Source organism: Megalobrama amblycephala, linkage group LG21 (genome assembly GCF_018812025.1).
Source record: "Megalobrama amblycephala isolate DHTTF-2021 linkage group LG21, ASM1881202v1, whole genome shotgun sequence".
NCBI classification, from domain to species: domain Eukaryota; kingdom Metazoa; phylum Chordata; class Actinopteri; order Cypriniformes; family Xenocyprididae; genus Megalobrama; species Megalobrama amblycephala.
The window spans coordinates 16,535,550-16,558,984 of NC_063064.1; the positions used below are offsets into that span (position 1 = coordinate 16,535,550).

A 23,435-nucleotide genomic window follows, 5' to 3' on the forward strand; every position below is an offset into this window, starting at 1 on the left:
AAATGGAAAATATCTACAAATATACAACAAAATCTAACTCAAATAGTGATTTGTCCTATAATAGTTTATAAATAATACTAAAATAACACTGTTCATTTGCTAAATCATACAGCAGGAACACAATGGAACACAGTGCAATTCAAAATCTCTTTCCCAACTGATTTGATTAAACAACCAGAAGTTGAAATTTGAAATAATCTGTATATTTAAAATAACTTTTTATAATAAAATAACTATGTTAATTAAACATGCAGTGTAATGAGATCATGTGACAATGCATCATACTACTGATTGAAATTTTTATTATAATGCGTTAAATTTAATATGCAGTATACAATATACACTGCTCCAAATTCATTCAGCATTTAACGGACTAAATATATTCCATTCCTCACATAGTTAAAGACAATTACCTCTATTTGAATTCAGTATGCTGGTGTAGAGCGCCCTCTAATGGCACTGTCGAGAAACGTTCACATCCCGACCACCTTCAAAAAACATGGCTGCATCCGAAATCACATAGCGCTACTTCATATAAACAGTGTGGTCATGTGTTTTTGCTCATTTTGGACCTGGCTAAAACTGAGTGCTCCGGTATCAAGGACTACATGAGACTTGGACTTCGTTTGGAGAATATTGTCAGCCAAAAAAAAAAAAAAGAAAAGAAAAAAGACTAGTCAAATTTTTCACGACTACACCATTTTTGGTAAATGAATGGATGTTCTGTACACATTATATACGGTTGTATATTCTGTTCTTTTAATTAAAATGATAAAAAAAAAAAAACTGGTAGGTCAGTGAAGGTCAGGTCACATGATAATGACAGCATGGCGGATGTAGTACGTACGCTGTTCTAACAAAGTTTGCTAGTAAGAGTAGGTTTAGGGAAGGTGTAGATGTTAAGTCTCAAACCACATTAATATCGTGCTGGAAGCATAATCTAATTTTTCGTCGTCGTGCTCCCTACTGTTTTAATGGGAGGTAGCAAAATCCGACAGGGTAGCAAAAATCGTCAGAACACCGGATTACATTCGTACTACACACATTCATAGTAATTCCAAGTATAATTCAAGTAATTACTTATTAAAAATAAGTAGCTACCTACTCAAGAGAGTATGCAATTTCAGACACAGCCCATTATTAAGTGAACAAAACACACAAGCCAGTAGATATACCATCAACTTAAATACATTTAATGTGAGGTGTCATTTACTTCCAGAGAATTATGAAAAAGCAAATCCCATAAACATGACACATCCACAGTACTGAAACATTCTCAAGGCCTTCAGAGGGTTTTGGTAAAAACTTGAGACACATTCTGCTTGTATTGTCTTTCAGCATGCTGTATAATGAAATGCCAAAGTGTTTTTTTTTTTTCTTTTCTTTTTTTAATCATCAAGATATTTTACCAAAGCACACTCTTTACTTCAAGTGATTTATCTTCATTCTTAAATGGCAAACCTTTTCATTCTTGGTGCATGGCTAAAAAAATAAAATAAAATAAAAAGTCACACAAGCAAAATTAGAAGCCCCTTCCTGCTATGCTATCCAAAATGCCCTTGCTTATTTTGCTACGCTACGCCTATTATAGCTAACCAAGTCAAAGATTTGCATAGAGTAACCAACTCACAATAAGAGTTGTTGGCTGGTTTAAACTTGGCTGAATTCGGTGTATGATCCAGGCAGTTAGTCATACACCTGCAATAATAATGCAGAAAATACACTATCACAAAAAGTGTCTCTCCAGTATTTTCAATACTAATTCATGAGGTTTGAATGGTGCCATTTCAGCACCTATGAACTGTACCTTTAAAACAATAAAGCAATAAAACAGGGAGAGGTGGTTAATAAGACACTGGAGGTGCATCATACTGTTTCTGAGGACAGCGCATAGGTTCTATTAAAGCTCATGTTCAACACAGGCAGTTTACAAGCCACCTTAGTTTATCTGTACAATACATAAAATTCACATTCTCAAAGTTTTAATTAAAATTGAATGAAAACAATGAATCACTACTCAACAGTATCACTTTTCCTCAACTGTCTTTTTCTTAAAAAAGGAATAAAATCAATATAAAAACAACATTACACATTGTTCTTTAAATCTCTTAAAAGCCTAATATGTTTTAACGATTCTGTACACACACAAAAAAAAAAAAAAGAAAAAAAAGAAAAGAAAAATATAATATGGCTCTGCACTTGCCATTTGTATAATATAATGGCAGAAATATTTTTATATTTCAATGGCTCGGCAGTGATATAGAAAAAAATAAAATAAAAAAATGACAGATAAATTACATTTAAATGGCTTAGTGGCATAAAACATTTGAAATAAAACTCACTTCATAAAATCTTTATAATATCAATAAAATTAAAATAGTTTTTCCAGTGCTTTGGGAAAAAAAAAAGAAAAAAAAAAAAACTATAATAATACATGTACCTTTTCTATATATTAAACTTCCTTCAGTGTACAGCTCAAAAGCTGGATCAAATTTCATGTTGATCCAGGTTCCCTGAAAGGCACCTTGGGCTGTATGAACTTCAGTTGGACAAACGGCGCTCACAGCTGTTGGCTTTATTTTACAGCATGCCAATATAAGAGGGCATTTGAGTGTGTGCTTCTTGAGTGTGAAGCCTTGGCTTTAAGGCACTTTACTAGGAGTGTGTGGCAGCACGACTAACTAGTTCATTTATGTTGTATTCAGCTGAACTGTCCACTGAACGTACTGTCACACTAGCACCTGGTCTGGCCTGTTATGCAAACAGAAGCCTGTTGTCATTGTTTCGTCCTCAACAATGACAAAAGCAGCTATATATATATATATATATATATATATATATATATATATATATATATATATATATATATATAAAAAGCTGTGTAAAACTAATGCTAAAAGGCAATATGGAAGGTTTCTTTTGATACCTTTATTACAGGGGTGTCCAATCTTGCTCCTGGAGGGCTACTGTCCTGCAGATTTTAGCTCCAACCTCAATTAAACACACCTGAAAATCAAGGTCTTACCAGGCATACTAGAAGCTTTCAGGCAGGTGTGTTGAGGCAGAGGTGTGTGACAAGACAGAGTTGGACACCCCTGCTTTATTTCCAAGTCTCTCCATATTGGAGAGTATGACCTGTCCTGGTCAATGAAAACATGCTGCTGTTCTTTTTTTTCGTCTTGCATTTCTCTGCATTGGACATTACAGAGCCTTTCCAGAGTTCCCACACACTTTAACCAATGAATTTTCCAGGACCTTTTAAGTTTCAGTGTAACTTTTAACAGTCATTCAGATTCAGACTGATTCGCTAATGAATCATTCAGTCTCTTTTGTGAACCTGTTTGTGACTGGTGGAAAAGGACTTTTAAGAATCATTCAAATTCAGACTGATTCACAAATGAATCATTCAGACTGTTTTTTGTGAATCCGTTTGGCTAACTCATTTAACCGAATAACAAAATCAAATTCACTCAAAGTCTCAAGATTGTATTAATATATTAATCTAAATTTGGAAATCACAATTCCTTGATATTTCCGGCTTTTCCATGGCTGTGGGAACCCTGTCCTTCCTGCTTTTTGATAAACTGTCTGAGGATAAGCTGCCCTTGCATATTGCTCTGATACAGCAGGCACTGTGTTTAAGAGCTCAGGTGTGGTGGTATAATTCAAAATAAATAATAATAATAATAATAAAAATGCTCAAATAATCATTTCTGTCTGGATTTAGAGGACATTAAGTGTGTGTGAGAGTCTCACATGTGGGAAAAGACTGACGCATGTCAAAGCTAAAAATATGTAATTCTAAAGATAGAGAATGTGAGTGTGTGGTTTGGACTGTTACAATTCTAGGGCGAATATGTATATCTAAAAGGCATATTTAAATTTTTTTTTAGACTTTTTTAAAAAGATATACTGTTATATGGCACGGAGTGTAAAAGTTCAGACTCAAAACAGCACTTTTTCACAGCCTTCAAGGCAATCTATATGTATCTGAGCACATATCTTTGTACAAAAGTTTCAATATAGGCCAATTCTGGGTGACAGAATTCAAGCATATCAGTTCTCTCTGTTTAGTTAGTCTATATTGCATGTATCAACAATTCTGGAGCAAAAATTTTGCATGTCAGATTAAAAAAATAAAAAAGTAGCTAAACTTTAATTTCACGGTGGCAAAATCGTACCTTTCCCCGTTAACAGTGTGCCAGACTAAATGCGATATCTGTGTGTGTGTACATGTCGCATCATATGAATGTGGAGCAGTGACACCCAAGGCTGTCCAGGTCACAGTATGTCTGAGTCCTCAATGCTGAAGCTGCTACGGCGGCTGCTGTCAACAGAAGCCTCGGGGGACATGGCGGACAGCAGCGGGTCTCCTCCCAGCGGCGACAGGGCCTCTTCCATCAGCAAGAATCCTAGCTCGCTCTTCTTTCCCATAGGTGCGACGCCTCCGCCCAATGAGCTGAGGTCCCCCATGCCATCCTGATATCCCGGGATGCCGCCGTCGCACAAGTCCAGCGACTGGGCATAGTCAAAGTGCTGGGAGCTGCCCACTGCTGGGTACTGCAGTGGGGGCTGGGGGTGGAGGTGCTGGTGCTGGTGCTGGTGGAGTTGAGGGTGGGGCAGGGACTGCTGCTGACCCATGTGCTGCTGATGCTGGGGGTAGTGAGGAGGGAGATGGGGCTGATGCGGGAGGTGGTTCTCTTCAGGGCTGTTCTCCTGCTTGACGAAGGGGTTTAGAACGTCAGTGTTGTTCAGGCCGGATGGAGAGGTGCTGGGGAGGCCGTGCATTCGGGCCTGCCTTTCAAGCTCCTGAAGAAATAGCACAATAAGATCACAATCGCAATAACATGATTAGTTTAACATCTCTCAAAATTCCAGCTTTTTATGTATTTTTGTATAATAAGTTGGGGTACACAATATATAAAAACAATATTAGTTATGTGTCAATATTTGTTTTTATTTATTTGTATAGTTCTATACCAGTGTTATTTTAGTATCATTGAGATACTATTATTTTACTATATATTGAGTTTTATTAATAGTTTGAATTAGTTTTTATTTTTATATTTTCCATTTTCATTGTAATTTTTGTTAAAGTTTTAGTAATTTTGTTATTTTTTTAATATGTTTATATAGTTTTTTATTATTTTTTATTTCAGTTTCAGTCATTTTACTACATCAAGCTAAATAAACTAATTAAATTAAATAAAAAATAGAAATGTTGCCTTGGAAACTAGCTGAAATAAAATAAGTGTAATTTTTTCTTTAATTTAGTTAATGTATATTTAATTTCAAGTAACAAAAACTATATATATATATATATATATATATATATATAGTACACTTTTTCATGTCCATTTCCTGTTTTTACATTCAGATTACTTGTGTTGTCAGTTATTGCTCATTTAAAATTAATCATTATAATCACTAATAATTAAATAACGCTGTTAAATGTTCTCTTTAGAAAATTTAAAAGTTATCCATTTTTCATACTGTACATTATAATTTTATGATGCCTAAATTTACTTTAAAAAGACAAATATAATTTTTTTTAAACAATTATTAATTATTATTTTTTATTGTTCTTAACATAAAAGTAATGATCGACAAAACACCCTGAATTCTAATATTGTGCATCCCTAATAATGCTCAAGAAACATTTCTTATTATTATCAATGTTGAAAACAGTTGTGCTGTTTAATATTTTTATGGAAATTGTGATACATTTTCAGAATTTTTTGATGAACAAAGTTCAAAAGAACAGTATTTATTTGAAATAGAAATCTTTTGTAACATTATACATAACATGTTTTATCATTTCTTTAAAAATAAAAATGTACAGACCCCAAACTATTAAACGGTTGTGTATGGTGAGCATTAGCGAGAAAACAACATAGGAAGAACAAGAAACCGATATGGTTTAATACGGTTTAATGTTTATCTTGTTGCTAAGCTAATTTATTTTCCACGTGTCACATAAGTCCTGAATGAATGTTCACCTGAATGCGAAGCCACAGCTGTTTGTTGGCCATCTCCATCCTCCTGAAGTTGTTCTCCACCTCTCTGGTTCTCTGGATGTCCTTCTGCATTCGTTTAATATACTCCACAGAGGCCCTCAGAATAGTGCCTTTATTCCAGCGCACATCCCTGAACACAAGAGGTTCCAGGTCAAGTGCTTATTAATGAAAGAATACTACAGTTCATTTCCAAGTCTCCAAAGTTCACATCTGGTCAGTATGAAACTATAATTGTTTAAATGCTCAGATGAACACAAACTTACAGGTCATTGGTTTTGGGAATCATGGTGCCCAGCTCCTTAATTCGATCATTGATGTTAAACCTTCTCCTTCTTTCAACTAAAAGGAAAAAATAAAAACGTTTGTTAGTATGGCAATACTAAAAATTTGTAGTATTAGGACAGAATGAGGAATCCACCCCACTCTTTCTCATACAGATTTTCAGTTCTTTAGCATGATGCCTGACCTTGACCATTATGTGGTCATCATTTTTTATTTGTTTTCTGACTCAATCTAATGATGGGAAATAAGCAATACTACCTTGGTGTGTAAATTGTTTATAATGCACTAGCAATATATACCCTCTTATACCAAAGTGCTTGGGAACAGGCCAAGCTCTGCAGAATTACTGTCTTATTGTACAACTCCAATACTTGTGAAATGTCACAGGCAATTACATTTTAATGCCACGGCAGCAGGATCTGTCCAAGTTAACGATAGACCAAAGTATAGTGCGCTGTCAGCTAAATTTGCCCGGAGGTGGTGGTGACGGGGTGTCAATGACAGGGCACTAGCGGAGATAGTGTACTTTAAACTGAGGGGTTGTAAACTGAAAGAAATGAGAGGGGAAAAGCGCATACTCACTCAGGTTGTGGTTGTCTTTCTTCTGCCTCTCTTTAGCCATTGCCCGAGCTTCAGCATCTTGCCAAAAACAAAAGGCAATGCCGTCAATCAACATGTTTTGCTATACATGCAAATGCTGTCTGAACTGGATTTATTAGGCTTTGTAATAACTTTGCTTTGCAGTTTCTTTTAGGCTTTGCTCAATTTTCATTTTTTTTTTTTGGTTAGTATGTCAACACATTATACAGTAAGATATGGGTTAAAAACTTTGCCTCAGGTTTCTCAAGACATAAAACATAAACAACACAAGAAATTTTGAGTATGATCTAACATTCTCATCAATTATATCTTGTGACAATGATGTCATGTTTGCTTCCCATAATTCATGTCATTCAGATCACTTACATACACTCTTTTTAAGGGTATAACCTACTATATACTATCAGTCAAATGTTTAGACACTCTCGACTAAATGTGTGTTTTTATGTCATATACATTTTGTAGATAAATTAAATCAATCCTACATTTGGATTTCTTAGCAAAACAATATATATATATATATATATATATATATATATATATATATATATATAATAGTTGTGTTTGACCAAATAGGGAAACATAATAAGGCTTCTCAAATTGGTTGAAAAACTTTTATTTTTATTTTATTTTATTTTGGTACATAATTCCCATTCTTTCATTTGTTTTATTTCACATGGTGTATATGTTTAGACACATGGTTTCACATGTGTCTAAACTTTTGATTTTGATGCCATAGCTGGAATTGTATGTGGTGTCTGTGTGTGCAGCAGTACTTTGTTTTGTACATTTCTAGAGAATGTACCTGACAGTTCTCTCTTTATGGCAAGATTTGCAGGGCAGGAGTTGCTGGTCATGGCGATAGCTGATCCAGACATACCTGGCCCCGTGTACACATCCAAATGGCTGCTGGATAGCGGGAGCTACAGTGCACAAAGAGTTATATGTCAGTCTTGGTGAGTTTGATGACAACAGCGGTATTTAAAATCTTTAGTAACAATTAAACAAAATTATGAGTACAGTTGACCTTGCTGCAATCTATGCTTTCCTTACTGGAGAAGATACTACTAGTTTGTCTTGCAAATGGCATTTTTATGAAGCTATATTCAGCGTAACCCTGGTAAATCATCACAATCACTAGAAACCCAATAAACACTCAGCTTATCTCTAGTGCAAAGCCATAAACACTTGAGATAATGAAGATAAAACAAAAAATATCACACTCAGCTATTGCTTCTAGGTGAGAGAAATGATTGACTATGTTCTTTCTTATCTGGGTGTTTATGATTTTACACCAGTTGTATCTTTTATTCCATCTTAGTGCCTCAGTATAATTGTAAGCAAGCCGGCTATGAGCTCCTAATGAGCCGTAACAGATAAATCAGCTCAGATACCTTATCACAGAGGCTACTGTGAAGCACGAAGCCAAACAAACACAAATCAACAGTAAAAAGTCAGCAAAGAGAGTTTAGAGTTGAGCCTGTTATGTGAAGCAGCAACTTCTGGTTAATTCTTACGATTAATGATTCGGCGAGGCATACCTTACGGTTTATTAAGCATTTCGAAAGCGATAAGATAAACTAAGAGGAAAGTTTATAAGAGAGAGTGTGAACTTATGAATGCTATTCCTGACAAACAATGGCGATGATTCGAAATATGTGTATGAAGACTATGCACAATGCAAAGTGTTTGACGCCCTATTGGTTTTGGGAATTCTATTCTGAAAGGCTTTTAATCACTGATCAAAGAAACAGTGATCAAAGGAGGGACATGGTCAGCAGGGTCAGAGGCGGCCTTTGCAGCCGCATTAAGAGTCAAAACCCCACCTCTTCGCCCCCATGTATTTTCTGACCTTTAAAACCCCTAATGCCCCACAGAAACTGAGACTATTTGCCACCGTTTGCTTTTTTAAATGGCCACGTTACAAATCCACCAGGATTATTGATTTAAATGTTCTGTGGATAAGCGTAATAATATAATTTATCAAGGAAAACCTTTGCATATGGAAAGAATGGTAGGGGAAAATGGCAAGATACTGGACTTATTCAGGTAAATATGTTTCTGCACTTCCTTATGCCTGCTGATTCCTGTATGCAGGAGACCAAGTCAGAGAGTCTGGTACCAAAGATCAATCATTACAATGGAAAATAGATCTCTAGAACACTGATCAACAGGAAAATCAATCAGACGCATTCACTCAATACTGTAAAAATAAATTACTGTTAATAATATAATACAATATAATATTATATATTATTACTTCTGTCATCATGTATTCACTCTCATGTCATTTCAAACCTGTATTACTTTTTTCTCCTTCTGTGGAACACATATTGTGAAGTTTTTGTCCGTACAATTAAAATCAGTGGGGTTCAGTGTTGGACTTCCACTGTGGGGACAGGTTTGGAACACCATGAGGAAATTTTAATTTATGTGTGAACTATCCCTTTAACAGTTGAAACGGTTGTACTCAGTTGCTCCCCTGCAGGTCTACCTAAACAACAGCCATAAACAATGAGCCATTTACAGATATGAGCACAACATGCTATAAGTGTAGGGCTAAATGTGTGTGACAAGGTTACCGGTGTCCATTTGCTTTTTTCTTGCTAGTCCCTCTAGTTTCCAGGAATAAGACACGCAGAATCAAATAGCTGCAAGACTAAACAACCCCACCCCCTGCTTCCTACCCAATATCGGCCTGGAGAAAGGAGAGCGATGGGAAAAAGACGGCCTTACCAGCTGAATCTTCTCTCCATCGATAACCTCCACAATAGCATAAGTTTTATTTGTGTCTTTCATATTGGCCTCTGAATCTCTCATAGCTGCACACACTTGTCGTTCACCCTCGACCTCTCCGGAGAGACTAACTTGAGCTGCCCAGGGACCTTCTCTCTTCTACTTTCTCCTAACCACTAAACACTGAACTTTCCCCTATCTGGACTTTCAGCCTCCCCTCCCCAGCCCTCTCTCTCCCAAACCTCCCCCCTGCTTCCCCACCTTCACGAAATGCCTTGTAAACAAGTTGAACTCTAACTGAAAGTGGCTTAATTGTTAATGTTGGGCAGTTACTTTAAATACAAAGCACAGTGCTCCCACTTTCCTGATTTCCAACGCAATGTCTTCCCTTGAGTAAATCAGGCCACAATTTTTAAGTCAATTAAACACTTCAAATACTTAAAACATTTCCCCCAAGACATGCCAAAGGAAGCTGGCAAGGTCCTAATATCGATTATCCAATACATCGAGCACAAAAAAATTCAGCAGGCAGAGTTCTCGACGAGTCTAAACAGAAAATAATAAGTTGTTTTGAGGCTGCATGAGAAAAAAACAGTTGCATCACTTTAGCTTTGCTATAATTAGACGTGACTTTTGGTAATCAGACAAAGATGCTTTTCATCCCTATAACCCTGATAAAAAGCAGCACAACAAATGGATGCAGCATAATTCCTCCATTGTCAAAGAACGAGGTTGTGGGGGTTTCAAAAATAGACCTATTCAGAGGCAATAAGACGCAGACTGTGCATCATAAACAGGAATTATTCACTCAATTTTCCACTTACCTTCTGGGATTCAGCGATCTGTATTAGTCACAGGCGGCAATGTCAACGACTAAAAGGCCTGAACTGAGTGAAGTCTTTACTTACTGTGTTTGGCATCTGGACCACGGGGTCAATATAAGCCTGGATGTCATCATAACTGGACTGCAGGCTGATGATGTCATCAATAACCTCATCCATCTTGTCAAAAACACAAATAAGGAGAATTTAGACACCTTGTGCATTTGCATTCTACAAACTATGTACACTTTCTCTTGATTATTGAAGATTTTTTTGCTATAAATTCTCCAAAATAACCGTACTTAGTAAATATCTAATTATAATATCACGAGAAATTACAGATGAAAGATGTATTCCTCTAAACAGCCGCAGAGACATAATCCCTCTGTAGTTTAGCTCACAAAGATTGTTAGTGTGCCACAAGCAAACATTCACTTAGTATCCCATAGGATTTGGTGGCATTGGGAGCAGAGGAAGGAAGGAAGGACCAAAGTCTGCTCCGTTCCAAAGGGCCGTCCTGCCCTGGGTTCCCTGTCACTCTTTAATCTGTAATTATACCTCCACGGCCATAATTGGCCACTTAAACTCCAATGAAAATGGAGTTAAGTTAGTTAACACTCTGACCTTTATGTGCACCAGAGTAAACAACTCCCACCAGGGGTGAGAAATGAAGAAAATCATAAAGAGCATAGCGTACGAAAGATGAGCAAGACTTTGTCATTTACTGAACTTTAGGTTTCTGTGAACAGAAAGAGGAACTGTGGTGCTAAATATAAAACTGAAACAGATATACAAACTGTAAATTAAACATGTTGTGACATCAAAATGAATCACTGCTTAAATGGAAGACATGTTATGGGGAAAAGTCTGTAATTCAAACATGCCTAGACATGCTTCCGACCACAACCGTATGAAATCTAAGAAACGCTGGATTACCTCGTTCTCATGGCTGGAGCCGATGTTGAGCATGGCCATGGGACTGTTGGGCGCACTGTTCCCAGCGGAGTTCATGAGCTGCTCAGTGCGCATGCAAGGAGAGGGCATGGCTGGTGGGATGGTTCCTGTCTGACCCTGGGCCATGGTGGGTGGAGAGGGCTGTACCAAGCTTGTGACAGCGTGTACAGTCTGCTTGGTGGCATATGTGGTAGACAGGTACTCCTTGACTTGCTGCCGTTGAGACTGTCGAATGTGGTAGTCTGTGGGGTTCTCAAGATGGGTCTGCACCTGTAAAAATGATATAATATAATATAATCAGCAAGGGGTGCATTAAATTAATCAAAAGTGACAGTAAAGACATTTAGAATGTAACAAAAATTTCAATTTCAAAAATATATGCTACTTTTTTGAACTTTCTTTTCATTCTTTTCATTTAAAAAACAACAACATTGAAAATAATAAATGTTTCTTGAGCACCAAATCAGCATATTAGAATTATTTCTAGAGGGCACTGGCTGCTGAAAATGTTACAATTTTTAAATATATTTGAATAGAAAACAGTAATATTTCGCAATATTTCTCAATTTTTGATCAAATAAACGAAGAATTGGTCAGCATGAGAGACTTCAAAAACATAAAAATATCATACTGACTCCAAACTTATGGTAGTGGAAATATATTTTGACAGATAAAAGAACTGTAAGAATGCAATGACTTGCATTTTCTCACTCACACACTTGCATTTTCAACTCACACATTGAGTATTAAACACAAAATCATGTAGCAATATCATGCCTCATGACTTACCATTCCAGTGGAAAGTACAGTGTTTTTACTGTTACCATTACACATTAGAAATAAAATCAAGCCAAAGCCTTCAGGCTCAGCAAGCTATGTTTTAGATTTCCACAGTCATGGATAGTTATGTAACTGTGGGGTTTAAATCTAGGCATGTACGGGGCAAACAGGGGCCAGAAAAAGCCTCTTGAGGTTCAACGAATCACACAGGCAACTGCTGGTGGAGGTTCAGAGCGGGGGTGATGTCTGACTGGCCTGGCCTCATTCTTTCACTTCAAAGCCAGACAGTCTTTGAGTGATTTAGCACAAAAAGCACCTGACATTCGATAAAATGTGCGATAAATGTGCAGTGATGAAGAAAAATGATTTAAGTGTTAACAAAGCAACATATTATCTCATATTTGAGCAAGCATGCATATCAACAAAACTGAGTTCCGATGCCTGTATACTAATGGAAAATATTAGCCATAATACACCGACCACATTCCTGAATGAAAACAAAGCCTCAGGATTAGTGGATGAAAGCATTTACACTTCAGCTTCCAAATTATTCAATATCAGTTGCTTGTATTATTTAACTGAAAGATTAAAGAACATGATGGAGCAAGTAAAACTTTATAGGCAATGTAAGTGAAGAATACAGGACTCCAATTTACACACACAAGCTGTAAACCGGGGACACTGTCTGGGAGGGCAATTCCCTGGTGTTAAACCTCTCCATGAAGGTTATGTAAAGGAATTTTGGGTAGGGCCAGTTTCTCTGAGCTCTCAGAGGTGAAATTACAGAAGGTTAGTTGTGGTTAGAAGTGCATCTAACATGGAGCTCTTCATTACATATTTTTATTCGATCTAGGAACGGTGGTGGTAAATGTCCAGCTTAATGATATGAACTGTGTGAAACAGGAGCTGCTGTTGCCTAATCTTGAGGTGACACATGGTTGGCTGCATGGGAAGTTAGCAACAACATGCTAGCATGCTAGTGGCACATGTTATTGTCACTTACATTTAAGAAACACAACAGTGTAGCTAGCATATCTCATGATGACCCTACTTTGGTCTGAGCAAAACAGAGGTTTATGCAAACAGAATCTGTTTGGCTCAGTTAAACATAACTACTATCTCAGAAAAAATGCAAAAACTGTACCTTTGTTTAGGGGTGCATCAGCTTGTCACTGGGACAATACCCTTAAAAGGACATCTTTGTACCTTATTTACCCCTTAAAGCTTTGTAGTATTAAGGTACATTTTGCTACTCTAAAGGTAATAATATGCACCTTTGTAATAAAAAAGGAACAAAGATGTACTTTTAAGGGTATTACCCCAGTGACAAGCTGATGTACCCCTAAAGGTACAATTTTTAGACAATTTTTCAGAGAGTGTAAAGATTGAGTTGACTACATTATTATATAGACACAGATTATTTTAATGTCTGGGATATGGCAAAGAGATGTCATTTTTTTATTTAATTTAAACTGAATTTAAATTATACACTACTGTTGAAATGTTTGGGGTCAGTAAGATTTTTCAGTAAGGATGCATAAAGTTGACAGTAAAGACATTTATAATGTTTATGTATAAGATTTCTATTTCAAATAAATGCTGTTCTTCTTGACATTCTATTCATCAAAGAATCCAGAATAAAACATATCACGATTTCCACAAAATATATAAAGCAGCACAACTGTTTTCAATGTTTCTTGAGCACCAAATCAGCATATTAGAATGATTTCTGAAGGATCATGTGACGCTGAAGACTGGAGTAATGATGCTGAAAATTCAGCTTTGCCATCACAGGAATAAATTACATTTTAAAATTTATTAGACTATAAAATAGCAGTTTTTAATTGTAATAATCTTTCACAATATTAGTTTTTACTGTACTTTTGATCAAATAAATGCAGACTTGGTGAGCATAAGAGACTTCTACTGACCCCAAAATTTTGAACCGTAGTAAAAGTAGTTTTATTTATTATTGTAAACACAATTAAATGATCTCTAATGTTAACACTCCCTAAATCTGATGCTCAGTTTGTATGATTCAGTTAATTTTTCAGATATTATTGTCTTGGAGGAAGATGAACAAACTTTTATGTTTTTCTACCACACATAAAGTTGTTGAGCAAGTAACTGAACTGATAGCAGAGCCTCATTCAGAGAAGCACAAGAAGGCTCCAAAGATGAGCTACAGTACATGAAATAACTCTACAATAAATTCCACAACCTCAACTTTCCAAAGCTGTAAACTGGGGCGATGTTTTGTCAAGCTGAATGAAAACAGCCGTTCTAAAAAAACATCTGGATAAAAACTTCTTTTAGGTGAAGTACGAAGTTTCATAACATCACACGCACCCAAACTTAAAATTCCATGTGTGTAAACTGAACACAGAGTCACGTTTTTAAACTAACTGATAACAATCCATGATAACAGATGGAATCAGACAGAAACCTGTCACCTGTAAGAATGTCTTCCTGTGTGTTATCTCTGTATAAGTCAAGTCAGAGAGGCCCTTCTTTTCTGTCTTTTTCCTCTTACCTGGCTGCTGTTCCACCGCATTCTTCTACAAATATTCCTCACTTTGTTTTTGATCTTGGTTGAAATGTAATCCGACACACCAAAGCCGTGGTCAGTCCTGCACGACCCACTGACTTCTGGACTTTGCCCACTACTCTTTCACCGCAACACGAAAGGAGATTACTAGAGTACCTAATCTTGCCTAATTTGGTCTTCGTGCACTCCTTAGAATTCATTCATCCAGTTGGGACCACTAGGGTGGCCAGAGCGCTAGACTACCCAATGGAAGGCAAGATTAGTGTCTCATGGGGGAGCTCATTCATACCACAGAACACACGGCTGCACAATGATTAGAGGGAATTTGGCAAGATTTAAGGGAGAGGGCATTTCTCATCTAAGCAAAGTATTTCCACAAACACCTACTCTATGTATCACGGTTATCATGAAAACCAAAAACGGTTTTCAACTAATAGACACTTTTCACATTTCTGGGGTTCTTTCTGGGGTTGTCATAGTTGGGTAAACTTCAATAAGTTCTATAAGAAACTACAACAAATATCATTTTTGCATTCCTATTTGAAACAATAGTAATCATGAATCATGTAACATGATTGACTAAGGTTTGCGGTAGTCAATTTAGTGGAATTTGTGCCATTATTTAGCGCCCAAAAAAGCCGATCTTAACCGATTTCGCACCTGACATTTGCAGATCACTCGCAGAACTTTCCACTTTCATCTGCGCTTTTATTAGATTGTGGCTGCTCAGTAAATCTGGCCCAAAGTAGTCTTATTACATTTTTAAAAAATGGAAATATACAATATTGTGGCATTCTCTTGCACTCATGACAGGTATCAACAGATGACTCAAAATAGTTAAAGGGATAGTTGATCCAAAAATGAAAAGTATGCCATAACTTATTCACCCTCAAGCCATCCTATGCGCATATGGCTTCTTTCAGTCAAACACAATCAGAGATATATTAAAAAATATTCTGGTTCTTCCAAGATTTATAATGGGAGTGAATAGTAACTGATATTTTGAAGCCCAAAAAAGCAGATCCATCTATCATAAAAGTAATCCATATGGCTCTAGGGGGTTAATAAAGGCCTTCTGAAGTGTAGCGATGCATTTTTGTAAGAAAAATATACATATTTATAACTTTATAGACAATAATCATTAACTTCTAATAACGTCCATCCACGCGTTCATGAGAGAGTCGAGTTCCGGCGTATGACGTAGGAGTAGCGTAAGCTTAGGGGAGAGTAGACGCCTCTCGTGGTTAAAACAAATAGGGCTGGGCAACAAACTCAAGCTCCACCGACATTTCTCTTTAAAAAAAAAATCTAATTTTAGACTTCTATTTCGTGACCGGTGTTTTGTTTTGCTCTATCCTCTGCGCTTCCACGTTCGTCAATACGTCATACATTGGGTCAAAGTTTACTCTTCCGCCAGAATCGACTCGCGTATGGAAGACAGTCATTCTAGTTCATAAAGTTAGAAAAATGTATAGTTTTCTTACACATCGCTTTGCTTCAGAAGGCCTTTATTAACACCCTGGAGCTGTATGGATTACTTTTATGATGCATGGATGTGCTTTTTTGGGCTTCAAAATATCAGTTAAAGGTGCCCTCGAATGAAAAATTTAATTTATCTTGGCATAGTTGAATAACAAGAGTTCAGTACATGGAAAAGACATACAGTGAGTCTCAAACTCCATTGTTTCCTCCTTCTTATATAAATCTCATTTGTTTAAAAGACCTCCGAAGAACAGGCGAATCTCAACATAACACCGACTGTTACGTAACAGTCGGGGTGTACGCCCCCAATATTTGCATATGCCAGCCCATGTTCCCAACATTATGAAAGGCATTAGACAAGGGCAGCCAGTATTAACATCTGGATCTGTGCACAGCCGAATCAACAGACTAGGTAAGCAAGCAAGAACAATAGCGAAAAATGGCAGATGGAGCAATAATAACTGACATGATCCATGATATCATGATATTTTTAGTGATATTTGTAAATTGTCTTTCTAAATGTTTCGTTAGCATGTTGCTAATGTACTGTTAAATGTGGTTAAAGTTACCATCGTTTCTTACTGTATTCACGGAGAAAAGAGCCGTCGCTATTTTCATTTTTAAACACTTGCAGTCTGTATAATTCATAAATACAACTTCATTCTTTATAAATCTCTCCAACAGTGTAGCGTTAGCCGTTAGCCACGGAGCATAGCCTCAAATTCATTCAGAATCAAATGTAAACAATATAACAGTATACAATACTCACATAATCCGACGCATGCATGACGAACACTTTGTAAAGATCCATTTGAGGGTTATATTAGCTGTGTAAACTTTGTTTAGGCACTGTTTAAGGCAAGCGCGAGCTCCGTGGGCGGAGAGCACGAGATTTAAAGGGGCCGCACAGCATAAATCGGCTCATATTTAATGATGCCCCAAAATAGGCATTTAAAAAAAATAATTAAAAAAAATCTATGGGGTATTTTGAGCTGAAACTTCACAGACACATTCAGGGGACACCTTAGACTTATATTACATCTTGTAAAAAAACGTTCGATGGCACCTTTAATATTCACTCCCATTATAAAGCTTGGAAGAGCCAGAATATATTTTCATATAACTCTGATTGTGTTTGACCGAAAGAAGAAAGTCATATACACCTAGGATGGCTTGAGGGTAAGAAAATTATGGGATACTTTTCATTTTTGGGTGAACTATCCCTTTAATGTGGTCACACTTCTGGATGATGATTATTGTTGGCTCTTTGACAAAGTGCTTTTCTTCCTCTTTTGTAAGTCACTTTGGATAAAAGCACGTTAAATGCATACATGCAAATGTAAAATACACTTCATCAAACACAAATTAGGTTGAGCACACACAGGCTGATGGATATACCTACTTTTAGCACTTCAACAGGCACCTGCATGGGCGCCTGGAAGTGAGTTGGTGCACTGATGGCTGACGAGGGTGCAGGTGGGCCGGGCATGCGATGCTGCATGTAATGCATGGATGCTGCCTGTTGTTGCTGCCGCTCCCGCTGCTCCTCCTGCTGCATTTGGTCCCGCATGAGCTGCAGGCGCAGGCCGATGCGTGACGACATGTCTGGGGGACGCGGGGGGCGGGCTGCTGTCGCCGCGCAGTCCAGCCCGAAGAGTGGTGGGGTGTCTGCAAAGGAAATAGTTAGAGGAAGTGAATATGAAGTAAATGGATCAAAGCAATTATTTATACTGTATTAAAAACAGTAAAAGTAACAACATTTAGTAATGTTACAAAAGATTTCTATTTCAAATAAATGCTGTTCTTCTGAACTTTCTTGAGCAGCAAATCATCATATTAGAATGATTTATGAAGGATCATGTGACTGAGTAGTGTAAAAATTCAGCCTTGACAGCACAGGAATAAATTACATTTTAAAATATGCATTTCACTCTGTTTTTTATATATTTTTTAACAAAAAAACATAAAAAATAAAATAAAAAAAAATCGTACTGACCCCAAACTTTTGTTATCGCAAATAAACCTGGGTCATCGGAGAGATCATATATATTATAAATAACTTAAGTAATAAATAATATTTTAAATATTTATCATTTTTTATCATCTTAAAACAGGTAGAAACAAGCTAACATGTTCAAAACTAACATCTTTATATATATAAACAATAAATCACTAGTTAAATGATAAAAAAGCTGCTTATTTTTGTGGCTTTACATATTTATAAGGTTTAATCACAATATAATGCCTTCAGTTTAAATGAAGAACAGACTAAAGTGTAGAACCTAAAGAGGAACCTAAAAGATAAATCATGTAATTTGGCATTTCCTAAAATATTTGTCATAATATTTAGTCCTAAAATATAATTCCTAAAATATTTCCTAAAAATAGTGGTGTATAAAAAAAAAAAAGAGAATTTTAGGTATCTATTTTTATACACACATTTCCCATTTAACCACCATATATAATGCATTCATGATGTCATTTAGGTGCCTAAAATTGCTTGTAAGAATATCAACAGCCTATGGCATTTCTTTAGATTTCTGTGCTCCATCCTACAAGGAGACTGATGGCTTTTTATACAATTCAGAAGTAACGATGAGTATGATGAGGAAGTCATGTGAGGGTCAGGTGGTGTTTTTCTTTTAAAGCTCATGTGAGTAGCCTTTTCAATTTGGAAATGCCTCCAAAACATTCTCACCCCATGGCTCGCACCCTACTACAAAGAAAGGTCCACACCCTGTTTTTTCTGCAGTCCTGGGGAGTCCCTAAACGAATGAGTTCCTCTTTTTGGGGTGCTACAGAAGACCAACATGCAAACAAGCATGACTTTGCTATTACTGGAGTATATTATGAGAAAGATACAAAAAGGAAGTGGCATTTAAGTGTTCTTATTGAGAATGATGGAGTGCCAGGTATGCAAACTATGTTTGATTAAACCATTTGAAGTCTGCCATGCGCATCCTCAGTTGCTCCACATCACAAACTATACTGTACATAGCCACGGGGTGGAAAGGACAACCCAGAGGGACTCGGCTGCCTATGGAGAAAAGCTTATTGTACTAGAGGTACAATAAGCAAAGCAGCTCCTATTGAGATAGTACTGAAGCAGTATTTAGCCCACAGTGTACATTTCAGCGGTGGAGGGGGGCAAACACACTACAAGCTTTGTGGTTCACGCTGGTCAGTGGACACTTTCAGGCTCTGTCACCAGGGCAGTTGCCAGAGGTTGACTCAGTTCCAGGAGAGCAGAGCTTCGGGACGGGCTGTCTCGCAAACAGCTGGACTGATGTACAGAAGAACTGAACCCACGGGGTAGTTCATTACCTGCTGGTATCTGATTTCAAAATTAGTCAGGCAAGATCAGATTTGAAGGTAGCACCAGAGCTACATAAGTCGTTTGGAAAAAAACAAAACAAAACAAAAAAATCATTGTTGTGATACTTGTGGGAAGGTTTTATTATGTTGCAATGTGGTTGCAAAGATGTTCTGGGTAGTTTCTAGAGCAGCAGTGTGCAAACCTGCTCCTGGAGGGCCAATATCCTGAAGAGTTTAGCTCGAAGTTGCCTGTTGCAATTGTGCTGCATTTCGCATACTATATAGTAGGTACTTCATTTGATTTGAAACTTCCTATGTTCTATATAGTATGTGTGTAATATGAATGATATCCGAACGTACTACATCCGCCATGTTGTCACTGTCATGTGACATATGCCGTCAGTTGCGTCGCTTCACTTCCATTCACAAATCCTCTTACGTGGCCTCATGGGATAGTAAAGTGTCCATTGAATGTGCACTTCAGAATCTCACTGGAAGAAGTAGGTCATCAAGGCACTTTTTGTCTACTGTGAATACTATGAATTTGGACATGCAACTCGACTCATATACTGTTTTTCACTTACTATATAGTATGGAAGTAGGAATATTCAGATGCAGCATAGTAATCCTGAAGACCTTCATTAGCTTGTTTAGGTGTGTTTAATGAAGATTTCCACAATTTGCATCAGATTCAGTTGATAATGTGAATTCTCTTTGTTGACCAACAGAAAGCTGCTTGGTTTGAAAGGGACTTCTGTCTGAGATGTACATCATACATCGCAACACTATTGAAAACACTATTAAGACTTTTTACCTTATACAATTTCGCTAATGTGACCTCATTTTAAGACTGTGGAAAATACTTTTCTCATTTTACCAAATGCAAGTTTGATTGCTTTGAAAAAATAATCTAAGCGATCTGCCATTGGTCCTGGAGAGCCACTGTTTTGCAGAGTTTAGCTCCAACCCTAATCAAAGACATCTGAACAAGCTAATCAATGTCTTCAGGATTATTAAAGCTACAGGCAGGTGAGGTTTTTTTTTTTCAAGGTTGGAGCTAAACTTTGCAGGACAGACGTTGCCTGCACCTGGTCTAGCTAGTCCCATCAAGTTACACCGAGTCAGGCTGATCGGGATTCTCAAGAAATGTTTTGACAGCACCACACTGCCACAGTATTTACACTATTCAAAAGGGATGAACTGATATTTAAATTCTGACAGGTACTGATAAGCCGGTTGTTAAATAAACAAAACAAACATACAAAAAACACTAAAACTAAAAACTAAAATCGTTTTAAAGTGCATCACAACATTATAATGCACAGTAAGAAATAATGGATATTCATTTTGAGATCTGCTAAAGATTACATTTAACAGTCTTTATACATTACTAGAACTGAAAAAATAGGGGAAATGAGAATGCACAATTAAAAATCAAATATTGACCAATACCAATACTTAGAAAATCTCTAATATCAGCCAATAACATATGGTACCACTACCAACATATTGTGCATCCCTACTTTTCAAGGGAATCAAACTATCAATAGCTGACATATAGTCATCCCTACCTCTTAAATTAGAATAGGAGTATTTTGAAACATTGAAACATACTTAGGTTGCAAGTATGAGCAATAGCCTTGGCAAATGACTAAGTCATAATTTGTAATTCGTCAAATAACTGGTAAACATTTCTCAGCTCTTCCAATGAAAAAACGACCTGGTAGCTTGATGAATTCTCAGAAATCCACCGAAGGGTCAGAGTTGGGCGTTCTCTTATTTTGTATCATTGTTGTATCAACAAAACATTTCACGCTCAGCCCTGAACATAGTGAGTGACGTATATATTTTGGCATATACTGACGCTGTTCTGTGCGTATACACCACCTCCTCCTGTGACGTTGTTCTCCCACACCGCCCATCAGCGAATGCCAGGCATACACTGCCCCGATGGAGATGCATCCAAACAAAGCTAGCTATCAAAGTGCCCCATTGTCACAGTAGCCAGTGAATTCATGGCATCTCTACATCAAAGGATGAAGAAAAAATAGAACAGGCCACAAAGCTTATGCATATACACACAAACACACCTGCATGCTTATAAAGTCTCATAGCATTCAGTATATCACTATGCTTGTGTGCCACCTTAAACACAGCAAAGCTCAATACTACGCTAAATATTATACATCTATCTATATTATATAAATATTATATTATATATATCTATTATATATTGCAGATTTGGTTGCAAATATTTATTTGCATGATGAAAAAGTTAATGCATGTCTTTCTTAATTAACAAAGACAGTGATAAATGAGAAAGGAAATGAGAGGGGGTAGAAAATCAGGAAGACATGAGTCGCATTGCCTACTCAAACACCATGTGTCAGAGCACATGCACTTACCACCAGGCCAATACTGTCCTAAACATAACAATTCTTAGAAACATGCAAATCTGAAAATGCCCTGTGTGAATACTAATGCAAGTTCAAGAATACTAATACACTGGATGGGTCAAGGTTTGCCAACTAGCCCCCGATACCAGACATTGTAACTACACAAAACGGATCCAAAAACATCTTCATGGATTACTGGCAATTCAAAAGTTTATTCGGATAAAACTAAAACAATTTGCGGGTAATGAAACATATGGCTACTGTTTATTTCATCATACCATGATAGACATTTCCAGGGAATGGGAATGCTAATGGACAGATTGCTTAGATCTTATAAACTTCCTAAACTTCATTATTTCCTAGAATGCAATAGCATTAGCCATAGTAGCTAGAAGTGATCACTTTGTGTCATTCCGAGCAAGCGTCCACAATATCAGATAAGAGCTCATTCACAGCTCTGTCATTTGTTGAGCAACTTCTGCTTGTGTGCAAATATGAATATAACACTTAGCAGTAGACAGTGGTCGTGGGGTTTTGGATACTGCAGTACCCTGCACAGGAATGGTAGGCAGGGGTCTGGTAAAGAACAAGGATTATGTTAGCTCTTCAGTTTCTGCCCACCCTTGATTTACCATCCACCCTCTCTAGCAAAGCACAGAGGCAAGCGGAACCAAAAATAACACCCACACTTTCTGTTCCTGTTTGCAGAGACACCCTGTTCCCTTGGGGTAACAGACTGCTGCTGTGTAAATACTAGGCCTCTGCAGCACACATTGAATTTTCCATGCTCTGGCCAACTTATCTGGCATGTTCTAAGGAATCACACTGGCATGTAGGATTAACACTCACCGGGATAATGCTAGGTGGGATGGGTAAGGGAAGTAGGAGGATGAACCTTTTGACAGTGTTTACACAGTACCCATTTCCTTCCTCTTTTTCCTCAAGATAATCAAGAGTGACAGTTTTCCATAAAGCTGCTTTGAGTCTTGATTTTGACCAAAGCAGGTTGCAAACATTACAAGAAATTCAACTGGAGCAGATAACGACAAATGGCAGATATTAAAACACTTTGCTATTTAAATGCTATAAGCAAATGTAGGCATCACAATATTATAGTGTACAGTATTAAAAAAAATGGACATTCATTTTAATATTGCATTTAACAGCGCTATTAACTTACTGTTTTAAAGTTGATCTTTTAAGTTCATTGTTACCGATATGATAAAAAAACCAAACAACTTAAATACGCTATGATAACAGATATGGTATCAATATATTGTGCATCATAACTATTATAATTTCAATACAATAATCACAAAGGTTTTTAAAACAATATGGAGCACTTTGATTGATAAACTGAATATCATCTAGAGTCCCATGATTTCAATAATAAAACAAAAAAATCCCCAAATGATGCTTGTGTCATGTGCAGTGTGGTCATGCCTTTTGGGTTCACAACAACACAGTGATTACCTCACTCGCAAACTCATGCAATCAAGTAAAT

At 36.9% G+C, this 23,435-nt stretch overlaps 1 protein-coding gene across 3 annotated transcripts in view; it reads right to left on the reverse strand.

Annotated features, from left to right (window-relative positions):
- Positions 1-1,172: 1,172 nt before the first annotated feature.
- Positions 1,173-23,435, reverse strand: part of tfeb (transcription factor EB) — a 41,011-nt gene continuing 18,748 nt past the window's right edge. For 2 of the 3 annotated variants that reach the window (XM_048173726.1, XM_048173725.1), the window contains exons 3-10: positions 17,623-17,888; positions 11,393-11,680; positions 10,544-10,636; positions 7,705-7,822; positions 6,882-6,938; positions 6,281-6,356; positions 6,000-6,147; positions 1,173-4,809 (exon numbers count right to left, since the gene is read on the reverse strand). In XM_048173726.1, the coding sequence (XP_048029683.1) occupies positions 4,282-4,809; positions 6,000-6,147; positions 6,281-6,356; positions 6,882-6,938; positions 7,705-7,822; positions 10,544-10,636; positions 11,393-11,680; positions 17,623-17,823 (1,509 nt within the window). In that variant the 5' untranslated portion in view covers positions 17,824-17,888 and the 3' untranslated portion in view covers positions 1,173-4,281. The remainder of the gene's footprint in view (positions 4,810-5,999; positions 6,148-6,280; positions 6,357-6,881; positions 6,939-7,704; positions 7,823-10,543; positions 10,637-11,392; positions 11,681-17,622; positions 17,889-23,435) is intronic. The other variant, XM_048173727.1, reaches the window with a different exon arrangement.